This window comes from Pelophylax lessonae, assembly GCF_965119305.1.
Source record: "Pelophylax lessonae genome assembly, chromosome: 3".
Lineage (NCBI taxonomy): Eukaryota > Metazoa > Chordata > Amphibia > Anura > Ranidae > Pelophylax > Pelophylax lessonae.
Window position 1 is genome coordinate 285,728,762 of NC_138770.1, and position 12,420 is coordinate 285,741,181.

The 12,420-nt window shown below is 41.1% G+C and overlaps 1 protein-coding gene across 23 annotated transcripts in view; it reads right to left on the reverse strand.

Annotated features, from left to right (window-relative positions):
• The window catches only part of DLG1 (discs large MAGUK scaffold protein 1), an 818,929-nt gene that overhangs the window by 104,714 nt on the left and 701,795 nt on the right, over positions 1-12,420 (reverse strand). For 9 of the 23 annotated variants that reach the window (XM_082251441.1, XM_082251436.1, XM_082251454.1 and 6 more), the window contains one exon: positions 10,334-10,433. In XM_082251441.1, the coding sequence (XP_082107567.1) occupies positions 10,334-10,433 (100 nt within the window). Of the gene's footprint in view, positions 1-9,846; positions 9,881-10,333; positions 10,434-12,420 lie in introns of all 23 variants that reach the window. The other 14 variants (XM_082251439.1, XM_082251438.1, XM_082251456.1 and 11 more) reach the window with 2 other exon arrangements.

Consider the following 12,420-nt stretch of genomic DNA (forward strand, 5'->3'; position numbering starts at 1 on the left):
GCAGTAGGAAACCATCAGTGAAGCCTTACTTGCAAAGCCAGCGCCTGGACCCGAAGCTGATGGACGATGCCGACATCGCAGGAACCATGGACAGGTAAGTGTCCTTATATTTAAAGTTAGCAGCTACAGTATTTGCAGCTGCTGGACTTTTATTTTTATTTTTTGTACAGGCTGGAACTCCACTTTGAACACATTGTGTTTGTCTAATGTGATTACTTATATGAGGTTTTATTTTGCATTTTATGGCAACTTACTGAATAATACCATCTAAAGGCTGAAGCCTGGTACACACTATTAGTTTTTTCCCATTTAACCCAGCAGGTTGAATGTAAAAAAAACAAACCAAAAAAACTGTCTGCTCCGGTCAGAGCCGCAGTACTCACTATGCGAAGTACCTACAGCGATCTTCCCCGCTGAGCTGTTCTGTTCCAACAGGGGGACGTCACTGCCGCCCCCCCACCAAAACACACTGATCAGCCCTCTGCGCCATTGGCTGAGAGCACTGATCGGGAGTCAGTCTCTGGTTTTCCAGCATGCTCGTCAGCCAAACCGACATACACACAGGCCGAATGTCGGCCGTATTTTTTTGAACCAGCAAATGTCTCCTGACATTCAGCTCATGTGTATCCAGCTTGAGTTCACCTTTAAAAAAAATAAAAAAATACATGCACTTTTTTTTTTTTTTTTTTGCAGGTAAATGTGCATTTACTTTTTTTCCTCTAAGGAGCATGCAAAGCTAGGTGTAGCTAGGCTAGGAGTATTCAAAGATAGGAGGTTTGCTTGCGTGTTTCCACACTATAGATGTTGACAATGTGTATAGCTGCTGCCCCCACTTAAACTAGCTACCGTGGTAGTATCTGGTAAAGATGTATGCAACAAAGTGGGTTTGGTGCTGTTCTGTTTGTACTTCTATAATGTTATACTAATACAATAAAGAAATATATAGAACAAAATATGCATATATAGTAAAATATGTGAAAAAGCAAATGTCAAGTGAAAGTGGCCAGTGCTACAAGTCATACAATCGAAGACATAAGCAAATCAATATTGCTATATATATATATATATATATATATATATATATATACACACACACACATACATAGTGACTAAAATCATGTAAAGTGACCAGTGCTCCTAATCAGAAAGTCCTTATGTGATAAAAAAACATAATAGTCCATCCATTAATCCGATACTCCACCCTTCGTATGTCAACACTGCAAATTCTTCTAATAGTTCTTCTAATAGTGCAGTGTTGACTTATAAAGGGTGGAGTATTGGATTAATGGATGGACTATTTTTTTTATCACATAAGGACTTATGATCGGGAGCACTGGTCACTTTACATGATTTTGGTCACTTCATATATATTTATGGCAATATTGATTTGCTCATGTCTTCGCTTGTATGTTTTGTAGCACTGGCCACTTTCACTTGGCACTTGCTTTTTTCACATATTTTACTATATATACATATTTTGTGTTATATATTTCTTTATTATATAGGTATTTGCAACATGAGGCACTGTATATAATTTTGACACATTGTGATTTATGATCATCTTAGTATAACATTATAGAAGTACGAACAGAGCAGCGCCAAAACCCAGTCTTTCTTGCATACTTACTCAAAGATAGGTCTGCTCGTACCTCACATGGGCAGGCAGTTACCTTAGAGCAGGAAGATCAGCTGTCAGTTGACAGTACTTGTAGGCATTAATTCACAGGAAACTGTGAATGAATGATGCGGCTGTGTGTGGGGGGGGGGGGGGGGGAGCCCCACTATTTTCAAATTGTGATAGCAGTTGCAGGGAGAAGATCACTGCCAGCTGTCACAGGGAGGGGAGAAGCTGCAGATGTTGGAACGGGTGGAACATGTAATATGTTCCAAAGCTGAAGTTGTACTTTAAATCAAAGCGGTTTACATACTTTTTATTGCCACTGTAAACAATAATTATTCCTGCAGGTGCTGTACACAAAACCCAAAATTTTAGATCTTTGAAGGCTGTTTCTACATCTAGCAGTAAATTTACCCAGACAATTATTGGAGCTTCATAAATTTATAAAATTCAGTTTTGGAGAGAATACTGCACACATCATTCCCTGATATTCCAATGATAACTAAAGTTCTGATTGCCCTAATGTAAAGATAACCTGTCTGAATATAAACCCAAAATAGTGCAGCGCTAATGAAGGTGATATGATCACACAGTTTGTTAAATATAAATAAATTGCATCATGCAAAAAATGTACATATAAAAATTATAAGTGAAAACAATGAGTGAGAATATGATAAAAATTAAGAAAGTCCATAGGTGATCCAAATAAAGCACAAGTCCCAGAAAGGTGATGCCAGAACAAGAGGCTTGTATCCCGAGGTAGGATAGGAGTACACCCGTGCACATACAAAGTTGCAGCTTACCAGAAGCTGAGGCCTCCAAGTTAATGGAACGGCCACACACGCTTAGATGTAGGACCCAGTATAACTCATCTTATAGTGATCAGGAACCAGGAATGCTCTGCTGCACAATGTGAGGCTTATGAACTCCAAGGATAGTGTCGCATGTTTAAAGAGGGAAATGAGAGGCACATAGCGTAATCCCGTTTCCAACATAAAACACGTTTAATAACAAATTGCACTTACATAATAATTGAGACGAGTACATCAAACATATAGGAAGGCAGACCGCGGCGTCCCACGTGTATGGATTAAAAAAAGCCAGCGTCTAGGGGGGCGTGATAGCTCTGCATCCGGTACCGCCCGACCGGTTTCGTCAGATGTGACGTCGTCCGGGGTGTGGTTACCGAACGCTGCTATCACACCAATAAATTCCCCAGAGGAGGTGACGCATCCGCACAGGAGACCAATCACATGAGGTAAGGGCGGAAGTGTCACGCATGCACATTCCGATGAAAGGGAAGGGGCAATCTTAATGCTACCTCCGTGTGCAAAAGACCTAATGTAAAGTGCAAATGTATTATGAATTGCGCCAACAGTAAAGTAAAAGATGGAAGGATAGTGTCTATATGTATTTCTAAAAAGTATGTTTAATCGGTAAAAAATAAAAATAATAAGATCACCAGATATCGGAGGTTTGAAAGAAAACCTCCCTCTAGTGGCCAAATATGCATAGTGAATCCGAATATGAATAACATATAAGGATTACAATCATCTAATAGGTGAATGTGTGACACTCTACCAATTGATAACATATTACATAGATCACATAAAATTACAACATATAAATATGTGAATAAAATGAATAAAATGTATATAAATCTTTATATAAAAACTTTATATAAACAAGCCCCCTATAAATTAAACATCATTTAGAACCAGCCTGTAAATTGTATTTTCATAGTAAATTGTTATTAATAAAACAATTAATGTCCCATTCGATATTTAAGCCGTAGGGTACATATGTTTTAAGGATATAAATCCACCGAGTTTCAGCTCGGGAAAGTTCTCTCTTGGTGTTTGACCCTCGCCAGTTTCGAACATATCGATCTAAAGCTACTACTAAAGTATTTTGGGGATTTCTCCGGTGACATCTATCAAAATGTTTTGAAACACTATGGCCGGGGGAAACCTTTACGTATATTTGCCACATGCTCCCCCATACGTATCTGCATGTTGCACAAGGTACGACCAATATACTGCTTGCCGCAACTGCATTGGAGCATGTAGACAAGGTTTGACGTAGAACATGTGATGAAGGAATTGATGGAATATTCTCTTCTTGTACTATTAGATTTAATTTTTTCTATTTTCCTCCCTTTAAAAGAATTTAAAGTGCAGATGTTGCATTTCTTGCATGGATAAAAACCCTTAAATTCGGGAAAAAATAAAGGTTTTACAGGTTTTTCTAATACATTCTGGGCCACTTGATTCCTCAAAGGAGGAGCTCCCCTAAAAATGACATTTGGTCTTTCGGGGAGTGCTGGACCCAGAATGTGATCGTTTTTGACCACCGGCCAATGTTTACGAATAATTTTCTTTATCATATGATGTTGTGTAGAAAAAGAGGTAACAAAGCAGTTCTTAAAGGACCCTTCATTTGAACTATGACGGGTACTTGGAGCCAATAGGGTTCGTCTTTCTAAATTGGCAACTTCCCTGATGGTTTGGTCTAGAGTGTCATGTCCATAACCCTTATCAAGGAATTTGGTTTTTAATTCCGTTGCCTGTAACAGAAAGTAATTTAAGTGTGTACAATTACGATGTAGACTCATAAACTGTACCTTAGGGACAGCCTTTAGCCATGATGGCAGCTGTCCGTGGGGATAAAACCATTACGGTCAGTTTTTTTGAAAAACGTAGAAGTAATGAACCTATTCTCATCTGCCTTGATGACCAGGTCAAGAAAAGTAATCTGTGTTGTACTGCTACTGCAGTCCAACCTGATTCCCCTGTCATTCATGTTCAAGTTTGACATAAAGGAATCAAGAGAGGCCTGATCACCATCCCATAGGAGGAGGATGTCATCAATATACCTCCGCCATAGAATGAGCTGTGGCGGTCGGTCCCCATAGATGACATCCTCCTCCCACTTGGCCATGAAGAGATTGGCCAAACTGGCAGCAAATTTGGCTCCCATGGCCACACCGCGGTATTGTAAATAGTATACCCCATTGAACCAAAGAAAATCGCGAATTTGAGTATGTCCAAAATGAAACACTTTTGTTCCCTCTCTAGATCGCTGTTTCTATCTAGATAATTTTTGGCTGCTTCTAAACCCTGCTGGTGAGGGATAATGGTGTACAGGGATGTGACGTCCGCTGTACCCATAATACAGCCCTCTCTCAACGTCACATTATTTAAAATGTTGAGAACGTGGGTAGTATCTTTTAGGTAAGAAGGCATTTGAGCCACAAGAGGCTGGAGAAATTCATCGATATATTTTCCAACACGGGAACATAGGGAGTCTATCCCACTTATTATAGGGCGACCCGGTGGTTTAATTGGATTTTTATGTACTTTCGGGAGAAAGTAAATAACCGGTAACCGGGGGGCTAATGGAACTAAAAAGGCATGTTCTTTGTTAGATAAAATGCCATCATTATGAGCTTTGTCGACAAGGAGTTGTAAATCCTCCTTGTATTTGAAAGTGGGATTACCTTTTAAAATCTTATAAGTATCCCTATGTCCCAAGATGTTGTTCATCTCAAGGACATAGTCCTCCTTGTCCATAACGACAATACCCCCACCTTTGTCAGCCAGACGGATGACTATGTCCTTGCGCTCACACAATGTCTGTAGGTCTTTATGCAGGGCGCTGTTAGTAGGAGGTTTTTTTATTTTTATCTGTTCAATGTCATTTAAGACAAGATCCCTGAATACCTGGACTGATGATGACATCTTCCCTGGGGGGTTAAATAGGGAAGCATTTCGAAGAGAGGTATGTGTGAATCTATCATTATTCACCATAGTTCGAGTGGGGTTGGATAAAATGCATCTTTGAATATTTAGCTTTCTGATGTATTTTTGCACATCAATGAAGGCTTTGAATTTGCTGAGGCACTTAGGAGGGGCAAACTTCAATCCTCGATTGAGGACAGATTGTTCCTCTTTTGAAAATGTAGTTTTAGAGAGATTGAAGATACCGGCAGTATTTATATTCTCTTTCTTTTTTGCCCTTGCATGCCTCCCCCCTCTGGTCCCTCTCTTTGTTCGATATTCCTTTTGTTGCTTATATTGCCCCTGGGAAAATCCCCTTGATATTGGGCTCCATTTCTAGATTGAGGAGGGCGAGAATAGTGAGGGGAATCAGAATGGGAATAGTCCTGTCTGTACTGTTCCCCATTTCTATTCCAGCCCCAAGAATCATCTTGAGGATGTTCTCCATTTCCATTCCAACCCCTAACATTATCCTGGGGATGTCGGGTGACAACCCTATCGATGTTGGGGGAATCCCATTCACCATCATCTAAAGGGGCATATCTATTGGAAGTCACTATCCCATTTCCACGGACTGGTGTGTAAGGGGCATCATAATATTCCCTATCTTGCTGTTGCGGAGGTCCCCAGTTATTCCTCCCACGGTCATCATAATAGTTTTGTTGGGAATTAGACTGTTGATTTCTATTTCCCCCTTTTCTGTTATTATGACCCTTCTTATTGGGAAAGTTTCCTCCTCCTCTCCCGTTGTTCTGGTTTGGATTGACTCCTCCTCTTCCATTCCCTTGTGGGAATGGCCTTAGAGAAGCACCTGAGGAGGTTTCCATAAGGGTTTCTTGGGGGTTATTCGTCCCTGAATCTGTGGCATTTTTGGCAATCTGCCATTTGAACACAATGTTAGCTTTATAATCACTAAGATCACGGTTAAACTTGCGTTTTTTCTTATTCTTTTGTTCCAAAGTTTCCTTTTCTAAATGTTTTTTAGGCCCCTTTCACACAGGCGGACCGTTCAGATCCGCCTGTTCGTTTTTTTGGCGGATCTGAACGGTGCCCCCATGCATTCCTATGGGGCATCGGATGGCAGCGGAGACATGTCCGCTGACATCCGACCCGATCCGTCAAATCTGGAAGGATGGAAACCCTTTTTTTCATCCGTCCAGCGGATCGGATGAGAACGGACAGACGGTCCATTCCCATCCAATTTCCCCCATAGAGGTGCATGGGGAACTGACAGCTGTGTCTCTGCACACAGCTGTCATCCTTCTGCTCAGCGGGGGATCGGCGGGTCGATCCCCCGCTGAGAAAAGCGGAGTCCGTTTGATGGACATAGAGTGTGAAAGGAGCCTTAAGGAACTCTGAACGTTTTTTGTACTCCTCAGTGTCTTTAAGGTCAACCAGTGAGCTTTTTAGAGTGGTGATTTCAGTATCGATTTTCGACAACTTGGTTCTTTTCCTTCCAATGAGGAACTGAAAGAATTGAATCCCTGCCCCATTGAAATATCGGAACCAGCCGTCTAAATCGGTTTCATCACTTTGGGGGTTGACCTCCCACCGTAGACTTCTTGGTACCATCTTATCGGCCACATAGCGCTCCAAGAACGCTATGTCCCAATTAGTGTGTACCTCGGCCGTCATAAGGTTTTTAAGTCGTAAAAAACGACTACCGATGTCATCAGTAGATATTGGAGTGCCATCGAAGACATCCTCCATATCCAGGACTTGTTGTGTCCTGAACTCAAAAATATCCATATTAGGAAAGAAATATTTTTATGTGAAGCAGCAGGAAGAACTATATAATGGAGAAAAAAAAAAAAAAACTGCAATTTGTTATTAAACGTGTTTTATGTTGGAAACGGGATTACGCTATGTGCCTCTCATTTCCCTCTTTAAACATATGACACTATCCTTGGAGTTCATAAGCCTCACATTGTGCAGCAAATCTTATAGGGATCATTGTTCCTGATCCCTATAAGATGAGTTATACTGGGTCCTACATCTAAGCGTTTGTGGCCGTTCCATTAACTTGGAGGCCTCAGCTTCTGGTAAGCTGCCACTTTGTATGTGCACGGGTGTACTCCTATCCTACCTCGGGATACAAGCCTCTTGTTCTGGCATCACCTTTCTGGGACTTGTGCTTTGTTATTTGGATAACCTATGGACTTTCTTAATTTTTATCATATTCTCACTCATTGTTTTCACTTATAATTTTCATAGGTACATTTTTTGCATGATGCAATTTATTTATATTTAACACACTGTGTGATCATATCACCTTCATTAGCGCTGCACTATTTTGGGTTTATACTTTTGATTTACTATTGGTCAAGTGTACAGCTGCTTCCATTGTCACTATTTTGCACAAGTTTAAATTTGTTGGTCTAGCGCAGGATTTTTTTGATTTTTAACCTGTCTGAATAGAAAAACGGGAACCACCACTGTTATCTTGTTTTTAAATATGTAAACTGCTGTGATCTTCAATCCTACTTTACTATCTTGTGAGTCACTGACAGCAATGAGTACATAGAAAACAGTACTATAGGTTGGGGCTTCAAGTACAAGACAGCACTGGTAGCTCCCATATTTCAACCATGATATGCATACCTCAACAGCACTTATACAATGAAACACAGATTTACTATGCACGGTTAGTTGGCTATCAAAAAGCACAGATCCTGCACATGCTGATATACAACAAGTACAAAGAGGAGTACTTCACCAGCCCATGGCGCTGTCCATGTATTCACCTCCTTTGTTTGTATGTTTTTTAGCTGAAATGTCCCGGTTGCTGCTGCTCCTCTCTCACTCCACTGGGGGGGGGGGGGGGGGGGGGGATCAAAACAATTCAAATCTGTAAAGAAAAGCACACACAACCTCGGGCAATAAAGCTTTAATAAAAGGACAATAACACAGTACATTGGAATTGCACTCACACTTTTTCTTTAAGGCAATCGCTTTACAGCATTCCAACAGAAGCTACTCGCTCCTCCCGTCCCTCCAGATGGTGACTCTGCGGTCTCCTCCTCCGCGGCTGCCGCCGCTGTATCCCCGCTCTCCTTCACTTCCTGTGTTGCCTGGTCACCGGATGCCGGTTCTGGTGCGCCTGCGCACTATACCGATGTGATTTACGGCGCCTCAGGAGAGCCTCAGCCAAAGCCGGAGCCACAAGTTGTACGGAGCCATAATAGCTCTGGTTAATATCTGCGCTTGTACTGTACTGTTTAAAATTGTATTTCAAATTGTATCTTATATTGTATTTTTAATATATGTTTTTTAAAAGTGTATAGCCCCTTGCTTCTCCCGTCCCAGCCGAGGTGGATAATGACTATTGGTTACTGGCCCCTTTAAGAATACACAATTAACTAATTAGGGCCGATGGTATCCCGGGTATATAGGGAGGGGCGTTAGCAGGAAGCAAGGTGGGACCTGAGGAAGGAGGCTCCGCCTCCGAAACGCGTTGTCCGTAGCAACAGCAGAGGCAGTGCACCCGTGTCTTGAATCCCCCACCTCGCAGCTCCGTACAACTTGTGGCTCCAGCTTTGGCTGAGACTCTCCTGATGCGCCGTAGATCACGTCGGTATAGTGCGCAGGCGCACCAGAACCGGCATCCGGTGACCAGGCAACACAGGAAGTGAAGGAGAGCGGGGATACAGCGGCGGCAGCCGCGGATGAGGAGACCGCAGAGTCACCATCTGGAGGGACGGGAGGAGCGAGTAGCTCCTGTTGGAATGCTGTAAAGCGATTGCCTTAAAGAAAAAGTGTGAGTGCAATTCCAATGTACTGTGTTATTGTCCTTATTAAAGCTTTATTGCCCGAGGTTGCGTGCGCTTTTCTTTACAGATTTGAACGGTTAGTTGGCTGATTTAAAGAGGGGCAACAAACCAGCAATTAAAATGGTTGCAATAGTTTTTTTTTTTAAACAAACATGTCTATACTTACTTGCACTGTGCAATGGTTTTGCACAGAGCAGCTCTGATCCTCTTCTTCTGGGGGTCCCCCGCCGTACTCCAGGCCCCTCCTCTTCATCAGGTGCCCCCATGGTAAACAGCTTTCCATGGAGTCACGCGGGCATGCCCAGCCCCCCACTCCCGTCACAGCTTTTGATTGCCAGCATTGCCATCAATCTGTCCAATGAGGAGAGCGAAAGTGGCTGGATCAGATCGGGCTTATGTAAGAAATAGGGGAGGCATTTCGTTTTTCACCTAAATGCATGGACTGCATTAGGATGAAAAACCTTAAGGCTTTATAACCATTTTAACTGCAGTTGAATGAATGACTTTTGTTGACCGCTATCAGATGCAGGTTGGACACTGCGCAAACTATAAAGCGATTTAAGTACTGAAAACTGCTTTGACCATTTTTTTTTTTTTTTACATTGCAAATAACCCCCATCTGTAGAGAGAAATGTCAAAAGAAAATGGTAATTCAGGTGGTGTTTTTTCTGTCACTTACTCAGGCCTTTTGATCCCATGTCGTCAGGGATCTCCTGTAGTCCCAGAGAGCAAGCAAAAACAAAGAAATAATCACAGAAAACACTTGTCAGTAAAATATCCAGAAACGGCGCCAAGGGAAAAGGCATTTCCAAGCACAGGAAGAGGTCCATAACTAAGTCTGTGATATACAATATTCTAAAGCTTTACTAAACAAGGAATTAGGCCAATATATTCATATTCATGGCTACAGAATGTCAAATGTGAAATATGAAAACTTAATAATGTAGGACTCAAACCAGGCTTTATCAAGGCAGCTAGCAGTTTTTTCTAGGGTCATGTAGCTATTAGTCTAGCTTCATATTCTCTGCAAGTCCTGTTGCAAATGTAAAATGTACCGTTATATAAATTGAAAACCAGTTACTGTTCTTGAAAATGCCTTATTTGCAACACCCTACTGCAAACTAGCAGACCTCTCTAAAGCTTCCCATTATATTTCACATACTTACGGTCAACATCACTGGTTTCCATCTCACTCTGGTCCTTGTTCTTGTAGAATGGGAATTTTCGGGAAAAGAGGTTCTTTTTACGCTTGTCATTGAATGACTGCTGAAGAAGAAAAGGAAGGGGCAAAACAAAGGATGTCTAATGTCTGTGTGTACAAATGCCCCGCCCTAGCAGAAATGTGGAAGCTGACCAGAGTTTCCAAACATGCAGTCTAAAATGTAAGGCATTCCAGCAACTAACAAATACTGAAAACAATCTGTAATGCTGAGTAAGAGTGGATCTGTTATTGCAATTTGACTGTGAAACAGTTGTCTAAGACAAAAATGTAAAATCTAAATGTAGATTTCCCAGTTACATTAGCATGTTTAACAAATATAGGGTCCATAAGTTCCACAGTCAATAAAATGTACTGTCAACATGATCAAAGCTATTAACTCTCCATGGTTACAATACATTATGTGCATTTAGGTGCTGTAGCATTATTGTAGATACAGTTTATGGATGCCATATGGACATATAGACCTTTCAAATGGTAAAGTGACAGTTCATACAAAGCTATGAATGCACATTCAAGAACAGCTAAAATAAAGCTTCATGTTCAAGTTTTTGTAAATCATAATGTAAAGACCATTGCGGTGATAATATGCAGTTTTCAGACTTAAACTAGCATGTCAAATAATAACAAATATGCAAGTTAGTACAATATAGGCTTTATGCAATAAGATAGGTGATCTGTCCTAGGCTCACCAGTAAACAGGAGGTCTTCAGCAGCCATATGTCAAAGGTTCTGTTACTGACTAAACTGTGGGCCTCTATCCTTCCTTGAAAGCAAAAATGAGTGTCCAAGTTATTCCTGGGGTGATTTCTTTACATTACATTTTAGAAATGCTGTTTAAGGAAAATTGCGGTTTATTATTACTAGACTAGGAAGTAACAAAATTGTGTAATCACTCATTGGTACAGTTTAAACTTTATTCTCTTAAAGGAACAACTATAATTACAACTGTTTACACTGTTCAGGCCCCCATAGGACCAAGCACACAAAGTAACTTGTCCCATGTTGCCAAGTATAGAATATTAGAAGGTCCAAAATGCCCACAACCCCTCACAGCAAACCCAAAAACCCCTAGAAAAGACACAGACGCATAATAGTCGCTTGTGTCAGCTCAGAGAACTTTCTTGAAATAAGAAGAATGCAAGGGAAGGGGAGACATGTCAGCCTACAGTCTCTCGGCAATCCTCTTGTCTTGGGAAAGTGCTCAGTGCAGAGACCAGCGTTATGAGTCCGCCTCTGCCCTAGCGGTTGTGGATCTTGGGGGGGAATACGGATCAGTAAAAAACTAAATACAGCTACTGAATAGGGTCTTATTTTGCATGCTGTAGTACTCTGCATAGCGGGACTGTCCATGGGCAAGATAGTTTAATTGTATTTCAAATGTGTATTTAGCAGCTTGCTGGAGTTTAGCTTAAAATATGGATATTTTTGTTTCCTTTACCCTAATTATTCACAGGTTTTTGTGGACGTTGCATTTGGATGTCTGCTTTTCTATTAATATTATTATATTATTATATGAGATTTATATAGCGCCAATAGTTTGCTTAGCACTTTACAACACGAGAGCAGAGAGTACAGTTACAGGACAATATATTATATTGCAGGCGGAATCTGAGGGCGATGCTCAGAGCATACAGTCAAGGAAGTGCCAAATTATACAAGAGTTAATAAGTGTGGGGGATGAGATGATGAAGATAGTGGAAACACAGTTGTTAGGTCTAGGTGGGATAGGCTTCTCTGAAGAGAAGGGTTTTCAGGGATTGCCTAAATGTTGACAGAGTAGGAGATAGCCTGACAGATTGGGGTAGGGGTATGTAACTGAATACATTGTATTTTAATCTCCTGCACACTACTAGCAAAGCTACTTAAAGTATCCTAGCCAGTCTATTGGCGAGTTTGTATTGGCATATACCTGCAGCTATTGGCGAGTTTGTATTAGCATATACCTGCAGCTGTTGTACTTTACAAAGAAATATGCTTTATATATCTTTACCATTTGTCAAAGGTTTTTCAAAAATGCCATTTTCTCCAGAA